This window comes from Nuphar pumila, chromosome 9 (genome assembly GCF_984573655.1).
Source record: "Nuphar pumila chromosome 9, dmNupPumi1.hap1.1, whole genome shotgun sequence".
In the NCBI taxonomy this organism is placed as follows: Eukaryota; Viridiplantae; Streptophyta; class Magnoliopsida; order Nymphaeales; family Nymphaeaceae; genus Nuphar; species Nuphar pumila.
In genome coordinates this window covers 22,187,767-22,215,382 of record NC_143257.1, presented here as the reverse complement: position 1 = coordinate 22,215,382, position 27,616 = coordinate 22,187,767, and the positions used below count along the sequence as shown (strand labels likewise).

Sequence of the window (27,616 nt, the reverse complement as noted above, 5' to 3'; positions counted from 1 at the left end):
ACTCTCTATTTATTTTTCAGAATCATCAGGTCAGTATATTGCTCCATCTATGTGGATGATATTATCATTACGGGGAACTCTGATGAACATATAGAAGGTACAAAATCTCTACTAAGTCGAAAGTTCAAAATGAAAGATTTGGGGGTTCTGCGTTATTTCTTGGGGGTTGAGGTAGATCGGCGGGATAATTCCCTTTGATTAACTCAACACAAATATACCCTGGATTTATTAGATAAGGAGATAAGGGAGGTATGAAGGATTGCAAGCCCCTATCCACTCCCAGCGTGTTGAATCATAAGCTCAGTGCTCAGGACGGGGAAGTATATGGAGAACCTCAACAATATAGCAGCCTTGTGGGTATGCTTCAATATCTAACTTTCACAAGACCGGACATTGTGTATGCAGTGAACCAAGTCTCACATTTCATGCATGACCCACGCACAGAGCATATGAACGCTCGGGTACTCTTGGGGATGGCTTAATCTATCATCAAGTTAAGACCAAAGGGAAGCAACATCAACTAGTTATATGCAGATGTTGATTGGGCTGGAGATCCGGATGACAGAAGGTCAGTTTCTGGGTACAACAACAACAACAACAACAACTACGCCTTCATCCCAAAACAATTGGGGTCAGCGATATGAACCAAAAAAGAAATTCATTTTGGGTCTTCCACATGAATCCTTTTCCTCCAATCATTTCTATCCAACGCCATGTCCTCGGTGAGGTTCAAAGCATTCATATCCTTTCCTATCATCTCCATTCAAGTCTTCCTAGGCCTACCCCGACCTCTTTTAACTAATATATTTTCCCATTTCTCCAACCTTCTAACTGGAGCATCATTAGGCCTTCGCCGAATATGTCCAAACCACCGTAAACGATTCTCTCGCATCTTATTTTCAATGGGTGCAACACCTACCTTCTTACGTATCTCTTCGTTCCGAATCTTATCTTTTATTGTATTTCCACACATCCATCTAAGCATCCGCATCTCAGCTACACTCATTTTTTGAATATGATGTCTCTTGGCAGCCCAACATTCCGTACCATATAGTAAAGCGGGTCTAATAGTCGTCCTATAAAACTTTCCCTTCAACCGCAATGGCATTCTACGATCGCACAACACTCCAGTAGCACTTTTCCATTTCATCCACCCAACCTTTATCCTATGATTTACATCTCCATCAATTTCTCCATACTTTTGAATGATGGATCCCAAATATTTGAAATAATCATTCACCGGTATATCTTGCTCACCAAGCTTCACTACACTCCCATCCCTACTTCGTTGCTTACTAAACCGACATTCCATATATTCAGTCTTACTCTTACTCAACTTAAAACCTCTAGCTTCCAATGTCTGTCTCCATAATTCTAACTTAGCATTAACCCCAGCTCTAGACTCATCAATCAAAACAATATCATCAGCAAACAACATACACCACGGTACATTTTCTTGAATTGATCTCATAAGCTCATCCATCACTATCGCAAATAGGAAAGGGCTTAAAGCAGATCCTTGATGTAACCCAACCGTTATCGGAAAATTGGTTGTCACCCCTCCACAAGTGCGGACATTGGTTACTACTCCTTCATACATATCTTTAATTATACTAATGTACTTGAGAGAAACACCTTTCTTCATCATTGTCCACCAGAGAACGTCCCTAGGTACTCTATCGTATGCCTTCTCTAAATCAATAAAAACCATATGCAAATCTTTGTTCCTCTCTCTATATCTTTCAATAAGTTGTCTAAGAAGATGTATAGCTTCCATAGTTGATCTTCCAGGCATAAAACCAAATTGATTCTCCGATATCATGACAACCTTCCTCAACCTAGACTCAATCACCCTCTCCCAAAGTTTCATAGTATGACTCATGAGTTTTATACCACGATAGTTTGTGCAATCTTGTATATCACCCTTATTCTTATATAAAGGCACCAAAGTACTCTTCCTCCACTCTGGGTATTGTATTTTTATTGATGGGAACTTAATAGCATGGAGCAGCAAGAAGCAACGTGCAGTTGCACGATCTGGTATCGAGGCAGAGTATCGGTCTATGGCAGCAGCAACAACAGAGGTTACATGGCTGAGACATCTTTTGATGAAAATAGGAGAACCTATTCTACCCACTACTCTCCTATGTGATAATCAGAATGCTATACAGATCACTTTCAATCTCATTCATCATAGCCATACAAAACATATAGAGATTGATCAGCATTTCACTAGACAAAAGGTAAAAGAAAAAAAAGTTGAACCAACCTACGTTCGAACATCAGATCAAGTAGCAGATTTGTTCACTAAAGACCTTACCAGCATACGGTTTTGGTTCTTGAAAAGCAAGTTGTTTATGGTCCGCGACCATGCACAACTTGAGGGAGGGTATTGAAACTGTTTGTGTTTTCGGGTTACGGGTTTGGATCTGGACCCGAATACCAGAATCTGTATAACATCTTATATTTGTATTCGGGTCTAGAATTGATGAAAGGTTATGTAATATCCAGACCCGATCCAGTCTGTAACACATATGTATATAAATGAAAAATATGGCACGATCTCTCTGAGTGAGATCAAACCATTTGTTGCAGTCGTCCCCTTCTTTCTCACCATATTTCTCTTCTTCTGCATCAGTGTATACTCCAAGAGGCAAATCTTACAACAAGACTTGAGAGCAATATCATTAAATGTTCTCATCTGAAAAAAGCGTTAATTTTTTTTAACATCAAATCAAGCTAAAAGTATAACTCTTTTTAATTTCTTCTTATTTAAAATAACCCCCCCTTCTTATTTCCTGCTTGCAACATCTTTTAACGGAGAGATATAATCATGTCGGGTCGTCCCGACCCGTTCATTAAACGGGTTAATCATGTCGGGTTGGGTTACCCGTTTAATAAATGGGTCGTGTTCGTGTTTGCCACATCCGACCCGTTTAATAAATGGGTCGGGTTCGTGTTGAGGTGTTCTGACCCGCCGACCCGATACAATTGTCATCCCTATATATATATATATATATATATATATATATATATATATATATATATATATATATATATATATATATATATATATATATATATATATATATATATATATATATGGGGTGGGTGGGGGGGGGGGGGGATTGGTCGTGCATTGGTTGATCTATCATGGTCTGATTTGGGATTAGATCTGATCCAAATCAAACCCGTCATAGTTTAAAAATGTTATTTCTAACTGACTAAATGTTATGTTTCAAAATTGTCACTCAATCATAATTATGTTAAAATGTAGTCTCTCTTTTATATATATATATATAGAAAGATACATATACATATATATATATATGTATATGTATCTATCTAAGTATATATATAAATATATATCTCAAACCCGATAAGGGTATTTATGTAATTTCATGTATTTTACTCATATTCTCACTTGAGAATATGTTTGTACATTTTTTTCAATTTCTCTTTTTACTTTTTTACTTTTTTCTTTTTTGGATTGATGTGACATGAGGGGGCCCTCAAGGCACATGTTGGAGCCCCCTCCAACGATTACATTTCTAACCGTTGGAGGGGCTCCAACGTATTTATTGGAGCCCCCCATGTCTCCTTTACATTATAAATAGGGGTGATCCCCTTTAGCTTTGGTTATCTTTTTGTAAAGCCCCTTTTGGGACCCAATATATTGAAGTTGATATTTTTTATGCTCTTGTGCATGTGTATTCGTGCCTTTGTGCACTTGTGAGAGTTCTTCTTTCTGCCTTTGTGCACACTTCGTGTTTCTAGCATTGTGTTTATACACAAAATCTCTTTTTATAGAGATTTTCACATGGTATCAGAGCAAGGTCGCTTGGAGAAAGAAATTTGTGTCGTTCTTCACAATATCGAGTGCCTCAAAAAGCGTGCCTTCAACTTTTTGGTGATTGGCGTAAAGACTCATCTTCATCCAATATTTTAGAAGATTACTATAACAAGATTTAAAATCTTATTGTGGTATGTCCTCTTTTCTCTCATCTTACATCTCTAATGAATGAAAAAGACTCATTTTTCTCTTGGTTTCAAGCTAAATGGCTCCAATTATCACGTATGGGCCGAAAATATGGAAGCCCACATCAAAGAAAAAGGGCTTTGGGGTTACGTTCAAGGCTCGATTCCAAAATCGGAGCCTAAAATTACGTTGATTCAAGAAGGCGAAATCAAAATTCTTGAGGGAGATGAAAGAACTAAAGCTCTTGAGGAGTATAGTAGAAAACATGAGTGGGAGATAAAGAACTTCAAAATCTTGTCATGGATTTTATCCTCCGTTGAGACAAGAATTAACGCCAATATTATAAAGTTTAAAAAGGTTTCTCAAGCGTGGGAGCGCCTTGAGAAGATGTACACTTCTAGGGACGTGTCCCATAAGTATTACCTCCAAAAGAGGGCGCTAACCCTTCTTCAAGGAGGGATGACTATAAGGGAGTATTTTGCCAAACTCTCTTCCATTTGGGATGAGCTTGCTATGCTCGAACCCAAGTGGAGTGAAGAAGCCATAGAGCTTCGTCATAAACAACTTGAAGAAGATCGATTTTTCAACTTTTTGAACGGGCTAAGGTCCAAGTTTGAGCAAATTAAATCTTCTCTTCTATCCTCCTTCACCTCTCCCTCTCTTGAAGATGTCATTACAAAATTAAGTGGAGAGGAAACTCGTATGGGCATTAGCAAGCAAAATCCAAGTGTTCTTGCAATGCCCACAAATCAAGAAGAATGTGATGGAGTCAATGTCGTTTCTAGGCCCAATAACAACTTGAGGACATATAAACCTCTTCATTTTAAAAGTCAAAATCAAGGAACCAATGGTGGTCAAGGCGGAAGAAGGGACTATAGCAAAGTTGTGTGTCACTTTTGCAAAGAGTCGGGTCATATCAAACCGGTTTGTCCCAAATGGAAGAAATTACTAGCAATGGCCACCACATCTCAACCACAAAAAGAGGAATCTACAAATGGAGCTCTCTCTCTCTAAATCAAATTATTGAAGCTCTTCAACCTCTTCTCAAAGGAGCTATTTTTGGTGTTGTCGTGTCTACTCCTCCAGGTAAAACTTCTTGGCTTTTAGATTTGGGTGCTTCATTCCATATGTCGCCAAACATTTCCTCTCCGAATATTCTGAAAGTCCATCACCATCTTTTGTTTCTACCGCGGATGGCACTTCTCTTGAAATTAAGGGAATTGAAAATTTTAAAACCCAAAACTTCTTTATTCCTAAAATTAGATTTATACCAAAATTGAATTTAAACTTACTTTTCGTCTCTCAACTCTCGGACCTTGGGTGTGATATTCAATTCTCATCTAATAAATGTTTAATACAGGATCACCGGTCCGGAAGGTTGATTGGGGAAGGCTCTAGGAAGGGAGACCTATACTATGTGTACTCTCTTCAAATTCCTAAAACCCCCTTTTGTAATGTGGCCCAACATAAAGACATAAATGTTTGGCACCAAAGACTTGGTCATCCCAGCATCACCAAGTTGTCCTATTTGGACTTTGTTAAACATCTTTGTAAAAGTACTTTCTCTTGTAATGATTGCATTCTTGGAAAAATAAGAAGTATGTTTTTTGAACAAAGATCTATGTTTACCACTAAACCTTTTGAAATTATTCATTCGGATGTTTGGGGACAGACACCCGTCATATTCAATGAAGGTTTTACTTATTATGTAATTTTTTTGGATGATTTTTCCCGATATTGTTGGCTATATTTTCTCAAACATAAGCATGAAGTCTTTTCATGTTTTAAATCATATCATATGATGATCAAAAATCAATTTAATAGTAACTTAAAGATATTTAAGACTGATTCCGGAGGTGAATATCTCTCTAATGAATTTAAGAAATATCTTGAAGACCATGGTATTGTCCATCAAAGATCGTGTCCTAAGACACAGGTTTGGCCGAAAGGAAGCATAGGCATATCATTGAAACCACTAGAACCCTTCTTATTTATCAAAGTATTCCAAAAAAAATTGGGCCGAAGCGGCTCTTGCTTCCGTTTATCTTATTAATCGTCTTTCATTCAAAAATTTAGATAAAATCTCTCCTTTTGAGACTCTATATGAAAAAGAACTCGATTATAATAGATTGAGAGTTTTTTGTTGTAAGTGCTTTATCATTACAGATAAAAATGATAAACTCTCACCAAAAGTCATTCATTGTACTTTTCTTGGGTATTTCGAAACCCAAAAAGGATTTCAATGTTATGATACTAAGAATGATAAATTATATGTCTCAAGGAATGTAACATTTTTAGAAAATGATAGTGGTTTTGAAAAGAATGAATCTCATTTAGAAAATGCTGACTATTCCTTTCTTTTTGATACATTGTCTAAAGATGATATCTCTAGTGATGATGAATCAACATATAACAGTGACAATGAAGTAGTTGAAATCAACAATAATTCTAACCCTATTATCCCTCAAGAAGAAAATATAACTAGAGACCCTATCACCTATACTCAGAGAGATAGATGCACCTTTAGAAGTGCTATTGAGCAATATAGTGAACCTAACGAATCTATCTCCACACATGATTCAAATCCTAGAAGAACCAAAAGAATTAGAAGAACTCCCTCTAGATTCGTATCCTTTGATTCTTTCTCTCCTAAATATCGGGCTTGCTTAAGTGTCATTCACTCATATTTTGAACCGAAATTTTTTGAAGATGTCAAACGATGTATTGAATGGAGAGAAGCCATGAAGAGTGAACTCAAAGCGCTTAGGAAAGCCAACACTTAGGAATTTCAAACGCTTCCCAGTGGAAAGAAACTATAGGATGTCGATGGGTGTTCAAAGTCAAAACCAAGAGTGATGGATCTCTTGAGAGGTATAAAGCTCGTCTAGTAGCTAAACGGTATAGTCAAGAATACGAAATTGACTATGAAGAGACATTTGTTTCAGTAGCTCGTATGATTACTGTTAGATGCCTCATCACCATCGCTTCTATTAGAAAATGGAATATTTATCAAATGGATGTCAAAAATACCTTTTTAAATGATGATCTTAATGAAGAAGTCTACATGGATGCTCCACCTGGTATAGAAATTCCTAAAAATAATGTCTTTCATTTTCCTAATGCTCTTTATGGCTTGAAACAAGCTCCCAAAACTTGGCACGATAGGTTTAACAATGTAATGACTGAAAATGGTTTATTTTCATGCTATACTGACACTGCATTGTTTGTTAAGAAATCTGATACAGGAATTGTTATATTATTGTTATATGTTGATGATATGTTGATAACAGCTGATGATATTAAAGGAATCAAAAGTATTAAATCTATCTTGACTTCAAATTTTGAAATGTCAGACTTAGGATTCTTGACATATTTTTGGGGAATTGAAGTTGTTTTTTCTCACAGAGGTTACTTTTTGTCTCAAACTAAACTTGCTTGTGAGATCCTTGACAGATTAGGAATCACAGATGACAAGGTCTGTGAAACTCCTGAAATAGCAGGTTTGAAGATGAAGATTGATGATGGGATTCTTCTAAAAGATCTCACACCTTACAGACAATTGGTTGGATCCTTAACGTATCTCAGCATTACTAGGTCTGATATTTCTCATGCAGTACATGTTGTCAGTCAATTTCAACATGCACCTACTATAGTTCATATGAGCGTCATTCTTCGCATCATCAGATACATAAAGGGTACAGTAAACAAGAGAGTATTTATATCCTCTTCTTCTGAATTAAGTTTAATTGCTTATACTGACTCTGATTGGAGAGGTGATCCAAATAACCGTCACTGCACCACCGGTTTTTGTATTTTTTTAGGGGAATCGCTAATTGCTTGGAGATGTAAGAAGCAACAAAAAGTATCTCTTTCATCCATCGAAGTTGAGTATAGAGCCATGGCCTCTACCACCATGGAGATTGTTTGGATTCACAGCTTGTTGGAAGATATGAATATTAAAGTTTTAGGGCCCACAAAATTATGTTGTGATAATAAAAGTGCAATTTACATTGCCAAAAATCACACATTTCATGAGCGCACGAAGCATATTGAGATGAACTGCTACTATGTTCGTGAAAAATATTTAAGAAAAACCATTGTCCTTCCTTATGTTACATCAGAATATCAACTAGCAGACTTCTTCACCAAGGCGTTGTGCTCTCCGAGATTTAACTTTTTTCTTGGCAAACTTTCGGTTGTCACACCCTAAGTTTGAGGGGGGTGTTAAAATATAGTCTCTCTTTTATATATATTCATATATATGTATCTATCTAAGTATATATATATATATCAAACCTGATAAGGGTATTTATGTAATTTCATGTATTTTATGCATATTCTCACTTGAGAATATGTTTGTACATTTTTTCCAATTTCTTTTTTGTATCTCTTTTTACTTTTTTACTTTTTTTTCTTTTTTGGATTGATGTGACATGAGGGGGGCCTCAATGCACATGTTGGAGCCCCTTCCAACAGTTACATTTCTAACCGTTGGAGGGGCTCCAACGTATCTATTGGAGCCCACCCATGTCTCCTTTACATTATAAATAGGGGTGATCCCCTTTAGCTTTGGTTATCTTTTTGTAAAGCCCCTTTTGGGACCCAATATATTGAAGTTGATATTTTTTATGCTCTTGTGCATGTGTATTTGTGCCTTTGTGTGAGAGTTCTCCTTTGTGCCTTTGTGGACAGTGCGTGTTTCTAGCATTGTGTTTATACACAAAATCTCTTTTTATAGAGATTCTCACAATTTACAATTGCTGAAATTCGTTGGCTGTTAAATTTTTTTGAAGATATGAATTTATGATGAGATGTATCTTTTCCCAGCACTATCTATATTCATGGTAAAGTATTGTTTGAATTTGTCATGACTGTTATATCGAAACTTTTATTGGACATCGTTAGATTGTCAAATCTGGTTTAATATCAGCACCTGATTTGTAAAAAGAAAATTTATGATGAGATGTATCTGTTTTTTTTTGGCAGCATCATGCTGCTGATTTTGTCATGCACCATTAGCCGCTGTCAACAGCCTGTTAGTGCAAATTTCTGCAGCAGCAGCAACATGCTGCTGACAGTGTGTTACCAACCAGCAACAGCATGCTGTCAACAGCATACTGCTGTACTGGTAACGCAGCAAATGACCGTGCTTGATTTCTGTTCATAGTAATGTTTTTTTCTGTTCATAGCTGCTGTTAGAACTGTGCACAGCCGTATATTTCCGGCATGTTGTGTTTCTGAATTTAGTGGCTGGTATGACTGTGCATCAGCCGTGTACATCCAGCCTATTGTTTTCTTCTATTGACCGTTGTCACGGTTAGGTTTAATCGAGTCCCATTCATACTGTATGCTGAAATTTTTATTGGCTGGTGTAAATTGTTTTATATCAAATCTACCTGAATGCAATTAAGTTAAACAAACCAGTTTGTAGCAATTAAGTTAAACACAATATCAAATCCGGTATTGTGTTTTCTTTTGAAATTTTTGGACTGCATATTGATAATCGGGTCAATCTTGCTCTTTTTGTTGTTATGGGCAGATCGACAGCTGATTTTATATATATATATATATATGGGGCAGTGTCAGCTATGTGCACATGCAGATCTGGACCGATCTGCCGATGCACATAGTGTGGACAAGCCACTTTAAGTGTGATGGCCGAGTGCTTGGGGCTCGGTCCTCCAAAACCGACTACTCAAATCAATTTTTTTTTATTCATGGCCATTAAGCTGACTTGTGTTAGGTGTTAGGTCAGACCAGCATCATTATCCATGTGATTTATTTGTTTTCGGTGGGATGTTGTAATGCCAATAGCATACTAATGTTGTCCTATGCATTGTGGCAGCACAGTTGTGACTCGGTGGGTATGTTTTGTATCCCGAACCATGTAGTATGTCCAGATTTGTTGCATGTGAATGGAAAAAGTGTTTATTAGTTATGATATGCAGGATTATCATGCTTATGCCTTACGCATGGAAACTCATGAAATCTATTAGATGCAATAATATGATCATGTGCATATTTGAGAGTTTATACATATGATGGATCATGAAAAATGCATGTTGCAAGCGTTTGTTCGTATGCATATGCAATTTGTTTTGTATGTACATTCTTATTGTATTTGAATGAATGTGCATTACATGGTCAATAATTGAGTTTGTGCATGTTCAATAAGAATTTTGCATGAGATGCATTGGTGGTCAGATGTGAACCATTGTAGGCCATGTGGGTCAGGAACATGTGTTGCTTCAAGACTTGTTTTATACATTGCAAAATTCATTTTAAATTTATTGGCTTTCTAATTTAATTTCACTATTAAAAATTGTAACGGGTCAGGTCCCGTGTTGGGTTTTGCATGTTGATTTGCAAAACGGTTCTTGTATAAAGAACTTGACTTTTGTTAAAAAGATAACAGTGTAATTATTTTTTTTTAAGTCTTTTCCACAGTGTGGGAATCCTGGATGGCGGTTTTGAGAAAACTGTGAGGACACTAAAACTCTGTGTGCATTTGTGCCCCTGAACCCGATTTGGTGGTTCGCCTCTCAGCCACGGTTTTAGAGAGTTTTCAGCCACTTTGCCTAGGGGTGGTGTTGTAGACACAGTTGTTGTTATTGGTATACCAAGAAAGTGGCATCAGTGGATGTTGATTTTCCTGGTGTCCCGACATTAGATATTGATTTCTAATGTTCCGATAGATGGTGTTAATTTCTGATATCGATCGAGGAACAAGTGTAGAACCCAGTAATAAAATACAAATTGTGTGTTAAGCTGTCACTGAGAACCTAACTTGGACTTCGGGAACTGTTGTACCTGTTTTGAGTATTCGCGAGTTTAATGAGAAATAGAATTAAACTTGTGTGCATTTAATAGGGACATGCATGCAAAAGAGAACTCCGATAATAACTTAATAAATTGTTCATTCATGTGTATTGAATCATGCATATTTATTGTTTTACATTAGTTCATGCATTCTTACTTGTTTTGTTTCGTGTGAGAAATTGTTATTGCATGATACTTGCCTTTAGATGCTTGAATGGTAAATGAATTATGAGATTGTTATTCTTATATTCCTTTAAATGTCTTGCATGAATTTTATTTATGCTCTTTTTTGCCTATTTGGATTTTTAGAGGAATTCGTACAAAGAATCTTTGATTCTTAACCAGTATTTCTAATGTTTTTCTAAAGACCTGAAGCTCAGTGACGGGGATGACTGTCATAAAAAGCCTGCGAGATCGTGTCACTTACTTCTGTTATTTCTGGACAGTGTGGCTCTGTGATTTCATACTTTAATTTATTTTTGTTCCCAGACATTGATTTAGTAATTAATAAAGTTAGTTATTTGATTGGTTGGTTCAATGTAAAGATCACTTGTGGTTTGGAAGTTGTTAAGTCTGTAAGGCCTCGAATCCATGGGTTTTAGTTTCCGCAATTGCTATATATATATATATATATTATTTATTTATTTATTTATTGATTTTCAGTTTTCACGAGGATAAGTTGGTGTCGTTACATATACGAAAATCAAATTCTTCAATATACCTGGTAATCTACTTCTGTGTAGTTTCCTAAATCTGGGTTCCCCATATCACTCAATGAAACATGTTTGTGTATTCTTGTACGGACTTGGAGGCTTGAAAAAGAGACATTAAATTTCCATCATCAAATCTTCATCCATTCTTTACTTGTGTTGTGTTGTGTGCCTGCATGACAGATTACTGCTACTCCAAAGTTCGGGTGATGTAAAAAGGTAGGGTAGGGTTTAAGGGAGGCTCTAAGTTTGGTTGTCTGATATGAGGTATTAGGTATACAAAAATATTTTTTCAGGATTTTTAAAAGGTTGAAACTAATTTATTTCTGGGATAGGCCAGGGCGTTATAGATTCAGTTCGATTTTTTGGGTTCCGACAAGTTTCAAGTATCGGACGAGATCTCAGCGATCCAAACAAATTTTTGGGATCTGTAAATTGGGTTTGAAAGCTAATAAATGTACATTCCTATGGTAAAAAAATCCAGAATTCATGAATCTAGGATCAAGCCTATAGATTTTTTTTAAGTTTAAAAATGTTAGGTCGTCAGGATCTAGTCACTGGATCTAACAGGTTTCGGTAAAACAGTAACATCTACATATCGGGATATGATTTTTTCAATCTGTGAATTAGGTTCAGTTTAGGACAGGTAAGGCTAACTATTGTCACTTTTGGGGGATTTATAGGTTTGTCAAACTCCAGGGATGAATTTTAGAAAATCAAACTTGGATGTAGGCTTGTACTGGTCCTTCCTAAGAACAAGCAGAAATTTGGCCTGACTTCCGGAAGTCGGATCGGAGTCACCAGTGGTCGGATTCTAACGATTCAAAAAATAATTTGGAAGTACGAGAATTGAAGAACCTGATGCCGATGTGATCTCCTTGGAACGATCAGATGAGAGATCCTGAGGTGCAGATTATCATGGTTGATGCAAATCACTGTTGGTTGTAGCTAGATCTATCGTGCGGAGCCGTGAAATTCATTGCTTACCTAAAATTTTATAATAATAAGGTTAGACTTGTGACAATCTGGTAGGTATCTTATCAATTCCAAGTAAAAAGCATAACATTTAATATTTACAATTCAGGGTTCATAAATCTAGAGAGTTTGACTTATGTTATAACATGTATATAGTAGTGTAATTCTTTTAAACTTATGTTTTGATATTTAACTCCCACTGTGGGTACTCATAGAGAAAACTTTGAGTCAATTGAGACCATACGGAAGTTTATTATACCATGTGTTTTAATACCCCATATGACTAATTGACCCTGTGACTTTATAGGAGGCGGTTCAATAACGGGGAGAGAATTCCACCTTGAGCCATAAACAAGGATGCATTATAACCTTTTGCAAAAGTATGAAAACTAACCAACTAGGATTCATCTCTGGAAGATCCCGTCCCATATCTTCGATGGCCAAGGACGTCGAGTCATTACCACTCGAGGTCTTAGGCCCTTGTTGCGTCATCCCAAAGTAACAGCTTAGCGGCATGACTCCTGGGGACGATGCTCTTATACCACTATTAGAATCCAAACTCCCACGGAGGATGATTCTATGGATTTCGGCAAGCTGGACGTGAGACATGGCTCTAGAGAGAGGCGCGCACCACAAGCAGAAGCGGCGTGTAACGTTGAGAGAGAGAGAGAGAGAGTCGTGTCTCTTGGTCAGCTACACATGAAAGCGTGAGGTGGATGGGGGGTCAACGACAAGGGAGGGAGAAAAGGTGTTCCCTTCGAGTCGATGACGAGTATAGAAGAGAGGCGAGGAAGAGACATTCTCTCAGAAAACAAGAACATAAACCAAGAGCGAAACTTAAAGAAATCTCTTAATAAACTTTATTAAAAACAAACTAAGCATGTTCATTTATTTATAGTTTTACAAGAGGACAAAAGGGTAAAAATACACAGTTCCCACCCTAGAGAAGACTCTTAGGGTGGCGTCTCACCAGAGTCCCAACCTAGGTGGGACTCCAGGCGGCTCTTCTGGTCTCTACACAGTCTCAACCTGAGTAGGACAACAGACTGGGCGGCTCCTCTGGATTGGATCCTGAAATGACTTCTTTGGATCGGATATGTGGCGGTCCATAACACTATGCTTGACGAGTAGCAATATCTTATTCTTTGTGTATTTCCTTGTTGATTAATTTTATGTTACATGCATATTTGTTATTAGTTTTAACACTCTATTTTAAGAATTTAGATTATGTTTAAATTATTTAATTTTTGTTGATATTGGCAGTTGTGTGCTTTGTTTCTTCAATTGTTCTTGAGTCTTGGGCAAGTTTTGTGATATAACAGGTTTACTATGCTTGACAAGCAGCAATGTCTTATATTTTTGTGTATGTGGTTGTTGATTAATTTTATGTTGCGTGCATGTTTGCTATTAGTTTTAGCATTTTATTTTAATACTTTAGATTATGCTTAAATTAGTCAGCTTTTATTGATATTGGTAGTTGTGTGCTTTATTTATTCAGTTGTTCTCAATTCTTGGGCACGTTTTGTGATAGAACAGGTTTATTACGCTTAACAAGTAGCAATATCTTATACTTCTGGTATTTCCTTGTTGATAAATTTTACTTACCTTACATGCGTAATTGCAATACCAATTAGTCCTGCCTTGCCTAGTCTCTGACTAGTTTTTTTAGAGTTCCACACAATAGGTACCGACTACTGCTTTTGACTACATAGCTCGCAAGGGCATACCATGTACAATATCCAATATTTGCTGATAACTGATATAATGACCAGTTCTAGTAATATAAGATGTGCATAATATAAATCATTCTTATATGCCCCATGCAATCTTTTTCAATATTCCTTGTGACATTGTATATCTATATTGAAAATAAGCTAATAATTTGATGAAATGCATTTACCTTGCATTTAATTAGGCAACAAATTTTTTGTAATTTGACATGACTAAGTATACTATGAAATGCAACATATGCAACTTCTAGAAGTTTCCAATTATGGGACGGCAAGAGCAGGGATTCTATAATTCTTATATTAATTTGAAAACAAAGACAAGTTACAAACCTGATTTTGGGCCCTTATCACTTCATCTTCTGAGACCTCATGAGCAATTCTAGAAAACTCTTCCATTATTGTACTAGATAAATTACACAATTGGTCAGCCTGCAATCAAAAGCATGACATCATAAAAGAGAGTAACAAAAATTTGCTAAAACAAAGATTCCAACAACTACAAATAAGAAAGACATACAGAATATTAGATTCAGCAAAGAAATAAGAGAGCAATGGAGAAGAAGATCAAAAGAGAGAAACTTCATTAGCTTTTAAAAAATGAGAGGATACAACATATAGGGGTTGACCCCTTTAGTTACACAAAAAAACAAAAATGGTTGACTATACTCTCTATGGCTATGCTACATAATAAACCAAGGTTGCCAGTCGAGGAAGTGGGAGCAGGAAGCGAGGCAGTTCTAAAATTTTAGGAAGCGAAAAGCGCAGAACGACTTATAAGCGAACCATGAATAGTCTCAAAAGAGAGTAGAGAAGCAAACCGAAAGCGACCTAGGAATTTAAACTGAAAGTGAACCAGGATTCGAAAGGAAAACAAAGAGGGAAGAGGCCTAGGATTCAAGTGGGAAAAGAATAAGAATCGAAACAGAAGCAAAAATGTAATTATATTTTTTCAAATTTACCAAAATAGAATATTTATATTATCATTGACAAAATAAAACATGAGTAGATAACATTAAAGTTGATCTATTAATCTCAAAACTGAATCATATATGCAAGTGCAACCATTTAACAAATGCATCTTGTTGCAAGCATTTAATAAATAAATTCATCAAGAAAAAATCATAATACACCCATGGACGTCGTCGAAGCTCGAGATTTCACTGGAAGCCTGGGACTCTAGAACGAGAGAGGTTAGGGTTTAGGAATTGAAAATCCCAAACCCTACTCGATATTTGTTTTTCATATTTCATAATATTTCAAAATGATTATTTTACCCTTTTAAAAAAACTGAATTTCTTTAATTTTTTGGGTAAAAAAATTTATTAAAGGTTAACTTAAAACTCTCCAAGTCTCCAAAAAAGGGAAGATATTGGGAAGCAAGCTTCCCCTTTCCATTTAAAAGTGCTTCCCTCTGCATTTCAGAAGTGTCGCGTTTCGCATTTCGGGGAAGTGTGCTTCCCAAGCCATGTGGACGCTTTCGGTAACCCTGGAACAAACATATATACAAAGAATACAGGGGTAGCGTCAAGGTTGCCAAACTAGAAAGTGAAAGTGGGAAACGATACGGGAAAGCGGAAGCGAGAAGCAAGGTATTTTAAAATTTATAGGAAGCGGGAAAAGAAGTATCAATTTGAAAATAGGAATAAAAAATGAAGCAATATGCTAACTGAATGGGAATTGAACAAGAAGTAAATAAAAACAAAAATCAAATTGATTATTCTTATATTTCATGATTTTTCAGTAAAAGAGTTAATTTTTTGTTAAAATTTAACAATGATGGTTAGCAATTTAGAGAAAGTACATGGGAAGCGAGTCGAAGCGTGAGAGAAAAAACATGAAAAGAAACATGAGAAAAGCATAGACCGTGTGTGTGGGAAGCATAGAAGAAGCATGGGGGAATCGAGATTCCCATGAAGTTTCGGAAGCGAGGAGTATCATGCTTCCAAAGCAAGTTTTCGGGAAGCGTGCTTCCCACCTACCTAAGAAGCTTCTGGTAATTTTGGGTAGCATACACATTTGTAATATGGGTATTACATTCTTCAACACTCCCCCTTAAACTTGGGATAATGAGAACACAATCATTCCAAGTTTAAAGACAAAAGGTTGGAAAGCAGTCCGCTATCTAACTGGCAGTATAATATCCGATATTTTTCAAGTTTTTTTCTCAATTTTATAATTTTTGGATAATGGAATTTTTGAGGCATTATTCATGAATTTTGAGTTTATGGTTGCATTCGTATTGAAATGTCGAAGAGAACAGTCTTTGTTTCATTGAAAACGGAGTTAAATTGAGTTTGGAGCAAGCCTGACAAGTTTTGGGGGTATTTTGATCATTTTATGAGAGTTTCGAGGGTATTTTGGACCCAAGGGGCATAGTCGTCCAACCTAGAGTTGATTGGATCAGTCAACTGCATGGGGGGACATATCCAAAATTATTAGTTTTGTTTGGATGGCATTATTGTGGTTTTGTCTTAGAAAAAGGGTAGTTTTAGACACTTTTAGCCATGATTATCTTTTGAGGGCATTTTTGACCTTTTGGACCTGCCAGGGTCCGCAGAGACCAGCCAAGTGGCTGGTCTCTTTGATGGTTCTGTTTTTGACCCAGTTGGCCTAATAGAAGCCTAACTAGGGCCCAAAGAGCCCTTTCTAGTTTGGATTCAGATTGGATCTCTAAGGATCCAATCCAGGACCCAACCCAACCGAATTCACTTTTTTTAAGAAGACCCAATTTTTCTCTCTCAACCCCTTTCACGAATCTGCATTTTCTCATCTCTCTCCCTTCTCTCTCTCTTTCGAACTCTCTCCCTCTCACTCTTCCTCCATTGTTGGAGTTGTTGGAGTGCTTCTTCCTCCTCCACCTATCCTATCCTCTTCTCTGTGGAGCGGCATGGTGGAGCTATGGAGGACGTTGTAGTTTAGTGAAGCTGCAATTGGTGGAGTGTTGTTGCGTGGTGGATTCGCAAGGACCGACCAATGTAGGTCAGCCCTATCCTTCCCTATTCTTCCTCCACTCCTCTCGTTACTCTTCTCATCATTCCCTTGTTCTGGGTGTCCTCAAGGCGGAGGACGTGTTGCATCTTAGTGAAAAAGGTGCAAAAGGATCTGACTCGATCCATGTAAAGATTGTGTACAGTATACGTTATACGTCTTTTCCTTTTAATCGGGTTTGGATACACCAGACCCGGATCCATACCTGTGTAAAGTAAAGTTATAAATGAATTGTTTTAGGTCACGATTTCAATACAGAAATTGTGACAGCCGCAGACCCCTTCTTGCTTTCTTCTCTTCGTCTCTCTCTCTCTCTCTCAATGCAGGTACAAGTGGATTTCTAACATGGTATCAGAGCTAAGATCTGTCTAAGGGCAAAAAAAAAGGTTTCCGGCAGGTGCGACAATCGGAGTTTTGAGGTTTTCGTTTCTTTCCTTTTCTACTCTTCTTCATTTTCTTTCTTCTCTCGTTCTTCCCTTCTTTTCTGAATTTTTCCTATGTACCCACATCTCACGTGGGCTTGCTTCTCTCTTGGATCTGAGATTCATGTGAATCCTGTTCACGTGAACCCAAACCGTGAAAAACGAGTGGTTGTATTTCACGTGAATCGCTGAAATCGATTCATGTGAAAAATCAGACCAATCGCATGCCCCATTTTAGTTTTTTGTTTGATATTGCCTGCTTGACCCCCTTTATTGCTATCGTCTGTTCGATCTCCCTTTGTCCAATCCCCTCCATGCATCTATTTCTACATATTCAAATATATATTTGTTGTGTAGTTTTCTTCCTGTTTCTCTTTTTGCTACTTGTTTGAAAATATATTTAACGTGGGAAAGTTTTTTTTTACGTCAATATCAGTTTTCTGGAGTGCATAGAAAAAGGTTCAGTCTCTCTATTCTCTAAATCTGGCAGCCGCAAAAAAAAAAGGGTTGAGCATTTCGTAAAAACTCTTGCACTTCGTGAACACTCTTGCTGAATTTCACTCTCTATGGATCCTTATTCCTCTCAATCAAATATTTCTTCAAGTTTTCTCAACTAACTCGTTTCTGAAAAGTTGAATACCTCAAACTTCTTGATTTGGAAGAGACAAATCATTCCTTTTATAAGGAGCCAAGGTCTCTTAGGTCACCTGGATGGAACCACCCCAGTCCCACCAGAATTTGTTTCGAGAGAAGAGAAAGATGATCAAGGGGCGAATTCGATCGTGTATGTCAAAAATATAGAATTTCTCAATTGGGAAAGGAAAGATCAATCAGTTGTTGCATATATCACCTCAACCCTGTCTCAAGAGGTCCTTTTTGTCATTCCTGACAATTGTACATCACTACAACTTTGGGAACGACTGGTTCAGACGTATTCGCAGGTTTCTCAAGCAAGGATGGTTTTTCTGAAAAGGGAATTTCAGTTGTTAAGAAAAGACTCCATGACCATCATGGAATATTTGAACAAGATAAAGATCATCACAGATCAACTTGTAGTTATAGGATGTGTCGTAAGTGACAATGACATGGTGCAACAAACTCTGAGTGGATTGGGATCTGACTACAATATGATAGTCACTTCACTATTGTGCCTTCATGTTCTTCCTACCTTTGATGAGCTACGAGCCAAATTGATCCAGTATGAAATGACTCTGAAGGGATTCTCTGAAGAAACGCACATTCACCCAAATTCTCAAGAAGTTTTTGCCACAGGCCTGATTTATAGTAGAGGACGGGGACGAGGAGGACAAGGGCGAAGTGGATACGGAGGGTGTGGTTTGCTTCCCACTCCAAACATGTTAGCTCATGCGCAGGGACCAAGATCCATCCCTACTTGCTTCCTTTGTAACAAAAAGGGGCATATCAAGGCGAACTGTCGGCATAATCCAGAGAATAAAGGAAAGGGTCCACAGACACAAACCAAAAGAAGATTCACAAATACCAGAGACAGTAGAGAGATTAAAGATCTGTTGATATCTGCCTTGTCAGAGTTGAAATTGAAGTAGAGTGACGAAGGCACTTGGTTTGTCAACTGAGGGGCAGCGACTCATGTAACAGGCGATGCAGGTAAAATTTCTAACCCTATTCCTTATTTTGGAAAAAGTAAGATTGTCACTGGAGATGGATCCCACCATCCTATTTCTCATGTTGGAAAAAATGTCATTCCCATGTCATATTCCACTCTTACTCTTTCTGACGTTCTTCATGCTCCTGACATTAAGAAAAATAGTCTCTGTTTCCAAACTTATTGATGATAATAATGCTTCAGTTGAATTCACCCCCTCCTCTGTGTAGGTCAAGGACCTACGCACGAGGGAAACATTCGCTGGAGGAAAGAGACGAGGCAATATGTATGTCTTTGAAGAAGCTCCATGTCATGTTGTCTGCCTTGTTCATCTGAATTTGAAGCCTTCATTAGAGTCAGGTTCATCCTCTTATGCTAATGTTTTTAGTATTTCTGAATGTAATAAGTCATTCTTATGGCATAGTCGATTAGGACATTGTGGGAGTCATTTTATTGAAAAACTTGTCTCTAATAATCTCATTCCAAAAGAAAGTCTCAATGGGGATGAGAGCAGTCATAAGTGTTTCAGTTGTCTTTCATGCAAGAGTCATGTATTGCCTTTCCATTCCATTAATAAGAGAGCTTCAAAACCTTTTGAAATAATTTGTTCTGATGTATGGGGCCCCGCCCCGATTGCCTCTGGATCTGGGAGCAGATACTATCTAATCTTTGTTGATAACTATTCTCGATACACTTGGATATATTTCATAAAAAATAAGTCAGAAGTCTTCTCTTTGTTTCAAAATTTTCTTTCCTTGGTCAAAAATCAATTTTCTGAGTCCATTCAATTTTTCCAATGTGATGGAGGTGGGGAATTCTCATCCCGTGATTTTATTTCTTTTCTCCAAAATAACGAAATAAGAAGTGTGTCATGCCCTCACACCCCTCAACAAAATGAGATTGTTGAACGAAAACATAGGCATAACGTTGAAAGTGCCATGAGTATGCTTCATGACAGTAATCTTCCCATCAACCTATGGACATAAGCTTTTCATTATGTCGTACATGTGATAAATAGATTGTCTATGGTTGTTCTGAAAAATAAGTCTCCTTATCACTGTCTTTTTGGAGCTCATCCTAGTTATCATGATCTGTGTTTTTTGATGTGTTTGTTATGTGCATATTGATCAGCCCCTGAGAAACAAGTTTCAGGACAAGGCTCAGAAATGTAGGTTTGTGGGATATGCAGATGACTACAAAGGATATAGGTGTTATGATCCCACCGACAAACGCATCAGAACCTCAAGAAATGTTGTCTTTGATGAACAAAATTTTGATCACGAAGCGAACACAACGAACATGCCAACTGAAGTTTACTATCCTTGGCTGAGTTCAGAACTTTTTGCTGGCTCCAATGAAGCATGTTCCTCAGATTGCGTGCAACAAGAAGAAGAGATGTTTGAGAACACTAGGACGTCGGGATCACAGAATGCAGAGAAAGTACTGGGCAAATACAAAGACATTGTCTATTCTAGACAAAGACCGACAGCATCAAGCCATTCATATCATGTATCAGTCGCCAATCCAACTCCTCATACTCTTGAGGTCAGAAAATCAAACCGCATACGACATCCTATTGACAGGTGGGTTAGCTATAACAACTTCTTCTTGGATCTTCAACTCTTTTTAACTGCACTCAATAAGGAAGATGAGCCCATTATGTACTATCAGGCAGTCACTTCTACCAAATGGTTAGAAGCCATGAATGATGAAATGCAAGCCTTGCATGAATGTGGAACCTGGGAAGTTGCTCCCAAACCACCTGACAAAAATGTTGTCGAATGTAAATGGGTCTACAAAATAAAGTACAAGCCAGATGGAACCATTGAACGATATAAGGCAAGGCTTGTAGCAAAAGGATTCACTCAAGAAGCAGGGCAAGACTATGATGAGACCTTTAGTCCGGTTGTAAGAATGGGAACAATTTGAATTATTATTTCTCTGGCCGTTGAACATGGATGGAAGTTGAGTCAGCTTGATGTGAAAAATGCATTCTTGCATAGAGATTTGAAGGAGGAAGTATACATGGAGCAACCCCCTGGATATGAAGAACAAAATTGTAAAACCCATGTGTGCAGGTTAAACAGAGCTATCTATGGTCTGAAGCAAGCATCTCGCTCTTGGTTTGATAGCTTCTCGCTAGAGATTCAGAAACATGGATTTTCACGTTCCATGCTGGAACACTCATTATTTATTTTTAAAAGTCAGACTGTGACCACTCTATTATTAATTTATGTCGATGATATTATCATCACAGGAAACTCTGCAGCCCACATTCAAGAAGTAAAAGACTTACTAGGTCAGAGGTTCAAAATGAAAGATCTTGGAGTTCTACGCTATTTTCTTGATGTAAAAGTTGATAACCAGGCTCATGGCTTGACACTCACTCAGCATAAGTACACCGTAGACGTTTTCATCAAGGCAGGCATGAAAGACTGCAAACCTCTAGAAACTCCGTGTGCTTCATCAAAAACTTAGCGCTGATGATGGAGATCTGTGTGATGACCCCACCAGGTATCGAAGCATAATAGGAATGTTACAGTACCTCACATTCACTAGACCTGACATCGTTTATTCAGTCAATCAAGTGTCGCAATTTATGCATGCGCCACGTACTGGACATATGGAAGCGGTCAAGAGGATCCTTAGATATCTGAAAGGGACTATTGGGGATGGATTGATATATTCACCACAGTCATATGGCAAAGATGAGCACGAACTTACTGTATATTGTGATGCAACTTGGGCAGGAGATCCTGACGAACGAAGATCTACATCAGGATATTGTGTCTTCATTGGAAGAAATTTAGTCTCTTGGAACAGTAGAAAACAAAAGGCTATCACTAGATAAAGCACTGAGGCTGAGTATAGATCCATGGTTGTTGCTACTGCCAAAGTCACATAGATCAGGCATCTACTAACTGAAGTAGGAGAAAAGATCTCCCACACTACCTTGCTATGTGACAACCAAAGTGCTATCAACATGTCATTCAATCCAATACATCACAGTCGTGCTAAGCACATTGAGATTGACCAACACTTTGTGAGACAGAAGGTTGAAGAAAAAGAGATTGAGCCTGAATTCATCAGTACTGAAAGACAAGTTGCAGACATATTTACCAAAGGGTTAACAAAGGATCATTTTTGGATGCTTAAAGGCAAGTTGTTCATGGTCCAAAACCATGATCAACTTGAGGGGGGGTGAAAAAGGTGCAAAAGGATCCGACCCGATCCATGTAAAGATTGTAAAGATTGTGTACAATATACGTTATACGTCTTTTCCTTTTAATCAGGTCTGGATACACCAGACCCGGATCCATACTTGTGTAAAGTAAAGTTATAAATGAATTGTTTTAGGTCACGATTTCAATACAGAAATTATGACAGTCGTAGACCCCTTCTTGCTTTCTTCTCTTCGTCTCTCTCTCTCTCTCTTTCTCAATGCAGGTACAGGTAGATTTCTAACACTTAGTGGGTGCTGCACAGGTCGAGAGTGTACGATTTATCGCGTTTTGTGGACTTATACCGGTCGGAATAGCGAGCAAAGGTAGGAGCTTGACTTCCCTCCTGCAATAGTGGCATGCATAGGCACAAACTATGTTTATGATATGTGAGTTTGTTGTGAAATCATAAAACGTGTATCATACTAGATTTTTGTTGTGTACCTACATGAAATATGTGAGGAAGCTTATGATTGAGCCACTGTTTTTCTGTAATTTGTATGTTGAAATGTTTTAGGAAATATGGATTCTGATGTGTTCATTTACATGCTAAAAGGATTCATTTTGTATAAATATGCGTACTAAAAAATGTTGTTTTTGTATGCTATGCATATTGCATGAAGGCATAAATGTTTTGTAACCATGTTATGAGAGATTTTTAGGCATTGTGTTTGCCAAAAATCGGATTTTGATATGTTGTTGAGGGTTCTGAAATACATAGGAGTTGACTCCCGTAGGTTCACGTGATTTAAGGCAGCACGAGGGTCGACCCTCGATTTTGAAGAGTCGACCCTTGCTGTTTTGTTTGAGTAACTGAGTCAGTGAGAGTCGACCCTTGCAATGTGTTATGTTGAATGTTGTTGTGCAGACCCGCAAGGGTTGACCCCTGTGCTTTAAGGATTGACTCTTGTTGGGCTATGGTGTTGACCCAGACCCACAAGGATCGACCCCTGGTTCCAGGAGTCGACCCTTGCTCAGTCTTGGGTTGACCCTAAAGTGTCTAGGTTGATTCTTGTTGAACAAGAATTGATCATTGCACTGTGTGAGAGGATTTCTAGTATTTTAAATAGTATTTCTTCAACTCGTTGACCCAGTTTTGGATAATATATATATGGGTTTTGTTTGTCAATCTACGAGCATGTGATTTTAGAAAAAGAAAGCCACATTTCCTTTAAAGTTTCGCCAAAGCTTGTGTTGTGAAAATGATTTTAGTACGCTTGAAAGATTGGATTTCTGAATACTTTGGAAGTGATTTTGTATTCTTGAAGGTTCCAGATTTACATATATTTTGGAAATGCTTTTTGAAATCTTAAAGCCTTATGTATGTATATGTGTTCTTGAGAAAGTCTTCAGGATTTAGAATAATTGTCAAATAAGTGTGTTTTTCAAAGGCTTTTTCTGAATCTAGAAAACTTGCAGATTTATGATATTCTGGAATGATTTCTGTAATCTTTAATGCTTGAAGATGTGTATATATGTTTGTTGGAAATTTAGTATTTTTGTACCTCGTCTTATTTTGAATTGTGTTGCTTTGTACTTTCTATTTTTGGGAAGTACCTGACATTGTGAATCAAAGGAGTTGATTTTTGTAGTTCAGAGTCGACCCCTGTTGGTTCGCAAGTTTAGGGCAGACCTGAGAGTAGACTCCCATGCTTGGGAATTGACACTCCATGTCCAGTTGTTGACTCTTGGAGTTGACCCCTGCTTCTTGAGGGTCGATCCTTGTAAGGTGAGAGTCGGCCCTTTTTTAAACAAAATAGTTTTTGTTTCATAAAGAGTCAGCCTTTGCAAGGTGAGTCGACCCCTACGTCGACTTTTCTGAACAGAATGGCTTTCTATTCAGAAGAGAGTCGACCCTGGTGATGTGAGAGTCGACCCTTGCTTAACAGAAAAGGTTTTTTATCAGAAAGAGTCGACCCCTGAGTTGACAGAATCGACTCCTATGCACTTGTTTTCATGATTTTAGTGTTTTGAACTTGGATAAAGGTTGTTTCGCCTAGGTAATGCATGGATTAACCCTGGATCAGGTTAAGGAACCTGTGTGTGGTGTGATGAAGGGTTTTATGCATCAGCTGAGTTCGGTAGTCCAAGGAGGGACCCGAATCATCTTGAGATACTAAATGAGATGTTCATAAATAGATGATCTTTAAATTTGTTAAGCATGTTATATGTTCCCTGTATGTTTGAACTAATATGCAGATGTGTATGTAAGCAAGTTTACAATGGAAGAATTCATATACATGTATGCATATATGAATTAACATGTATGTCATTAAGTTAGGTCATTATGCATACTTGTAGTTATTAGGATTTATGTTGATATACATGGTATAATGACCCTCTGCTGAATAATGTAATATAGCATTAGATTGTGTAATTCAGTTCACTTTCTAAAATGAGTTAGAGATGCTTAGGTCTATGAAGACTACGTATTAGTTTTGGGGTTTCATAAAAGGTTATTTCACAAGTTTACCCCTGATATATAGATTAGACCTTGGGAGATGAAATCTGCCCAAGTGTGAGCTTATAGTGGATCGTACTAAGGCTATTAATGACATGATGTTGTTGGGACACGATGGTGACCCCAAGTGTGCAACTGTGAGTTGGCACATGAAATGAATATTCTCATAAGTTAAGAACAATGTAACTTGTTGGGGCAAGGCCCTATGTACCTAAGTGGTACTATGAGAATTAAATAATGCATATTAATTAAAGATAAAACAAGTTACACAGAAATTGGAAGTCACGCCCTGAAAGATGGGGTGACCTATAAATGGAGTCAACTCGTTGAGCGAGTTAGCACCAATCCCGTAGATGTTGAGTTGGAGGTGGTGATAGTTTCTGGTAGGCCCCGTCCTGGTCACTAGAGGTGGACTAGTCTCCAACCACGGCAGCTTAGGAGACGAAGACTACTTTTTGTTAGAGGTCCTGGCTACGTAAGTTAGTGGTAGTGTACTATAATTTTTCAAGAAAATGAACACCTTAACGAAGGGTTTTGGACTCTTGGTGTTGGTGAATCCGGAAGCTCTTGGCGAATAATAATAAAATATGAAGAAAACACAAACGTGTGAAAATACGCCCCCAAGTAGACCAGTGAGCCTAGAGTGGCCCGGACAGTGGTGCCCCCGTAGAGAAGAAGAAAATAAATCAAAATAGTAAATGTAATGCATCATGTAAAGAGCAAAAGATTAAGATAAATGAAAGATTAATAAAATATGTTCATGCATTTAAAACATGCACGTGTGTTTTCAATCTCTTAGTGAGAGGTTGAGGCGAGTTGATCTCGCAGGGAGTCGGAAGTTTGGACTCGTGTTGAGCCACAGACTTAGTTATAGTCCGGTTCGGCTAGTGACCTATCTGTGTCTGTTATTGCGGGACGGGTGGTCTTGTTCCTGCTGAGACTTGTGGTTAGTCTTACCCCTGCTTCTTTTTCCTTTTTCAGGTACTCGTAGGAAGACGCGCGTCGAGGATGATGGATGTTGAGGACTTGGACACCCCTGGAGCTGATTCTGGACTCTTCTATTTTTGGGACCATAGTTGTATTTTGGACTGTTTTGTATTTTGGGTCGATTGTGTGTTTGGACCCTTGTATTCTTTTTGTACTGTTTGGTATATTTTTATAAACGGTGTTGGTTCACTAAGTTTTTGTTCAGGTGAACGTTAAATTTAGAAATGACGGATTTTGTAAACAGCCCATATTTCGTTGAACTTTTGTATGAAACTTTGAATATTCAATGAATGAAATAGTTTTGCATTTTCCGCTATGCAAAGAATTCTCCTGTTATAGATGAGTTCTTTACTATTTAGTTGGTTTCAAAAGAAAACCCTTTTGAATAGTATTTCTTCCGTTGTGATATGAAATAGCCAAATCTTTTCATATATTTAAAAAGAAATGGCTCAGATTTTCGGTTCGGTGTGTGTTACAAGCGGTCTCAACATATAACAATGATATGACTCCTTCCAAGCATGCTCGACGAGTGAAATGGAAATCTATCTTAATATGCTTGATCCTCTCATGAAATTCTGGATTTTAAACTATATGAATAGCACTTTGATTGTCAGTATACAAAGTAGTAACACCCTCAACAGTAACACCCATATACTGTAGAAAGCATCTTAACCAAGTAATCTTTGATGTGACCTAGGTCATAGCATGATACTTTGCCTCTGTTGTAGGCAAAGAAGCTCTTTGTTGCTTCTTTCTCTTCCATGATATCAAGAAATACCCCATAAATATCCATAACTTGGTGGTTGAATGTCTGACTTGAGATACTCCCACAAAGTTTGTATCACAATAGGCTCTCAATTCCAATGCAGACGAAGCAGAAAAGAATAGAGCATAATGTTGTTAAAGTATGTTGTTCATATATATAAATACATGTGTACACACACACACACACACACGTGTATATGTGTGTAATAGGTAATACTCTCTAGGGGTATTTTTGTAACTTTGTATATGTATATATGTGTGTTTGTAATATGTAATACCCTATAGGGATATTTTCATAATTCTGCATATGTAATAGGTCCTACCCATTAGGGGCAGAATTAATATTTTTACTCCTTTTATTTTATTTTTTTGTCTTTTATTTTCTTTGTAAGGGCGATATGGTCTTTTAGACTCTATAGGGATTACTTGTCCCCCTGTATTCTATGCATTCCTTAATGCATATTTGATGAATAAAATATATATTTTTTAAGTTTGTGCTCTTGTGTTGGCCTTGTGAGATCCCCTTTGTGGGTTGTTCTTGTGCTCTTGCCCATAGTAGGCATTCTACATTTGAATCCTTAAGGATTCATTGCAATGTATCAGTCATTGACTCTTGGCACTTGGCTATTGGGATCATGGTGCTCGTGTGATTGTAGGTGCCACCCTTGCTCGCACATCACTCTCCTTCAAGTGTTCGTTGTGCTCGTGATCAAGTGTTCGTGATGTCATTCTTGCATCCTTCATCTTTCTTTCTCCTCTCTTTTCTTCTCATCTCTATGGCTGACAAAGAGGTTGTTACCATCTTCCCCATCACGTTCAATGGGAACAACTACAATAGACGGACCACGGTGACGAAGAGGTTCTTTGTGGGAAAGGAACTATGGGAACTTGTGAATGGTTCAACTCCGGATCCCGAACTTGTACTTACAAAAAAT

At 37.6% G+C, this 27,616-nt stretch overlaps 1 protein-coding gene across 1 annotated transcript in view; it reads right to left on the bottom strand.

Moving 5' to 3' along the window:
* LOC149828488 (putative mitochondrial-processing peptidase subunit beta, mitochondrial) overlaps positions 1-27,616 on the bottom strand; it is a 124,220-nt gene that overhangs the window by 39,070 nt on the left and 57,534 nt on the right. The window contains exon 7 of the mRNA XM_090017064.1: positions 14,544-14,642. Coding sequence (XP_089873190.1) covers positions 14,544-14,642 — 99 coding nt within the window. The remainder of the gene's footprint in view (positions 1-14,543; positions 14,643-27,616) is intronic.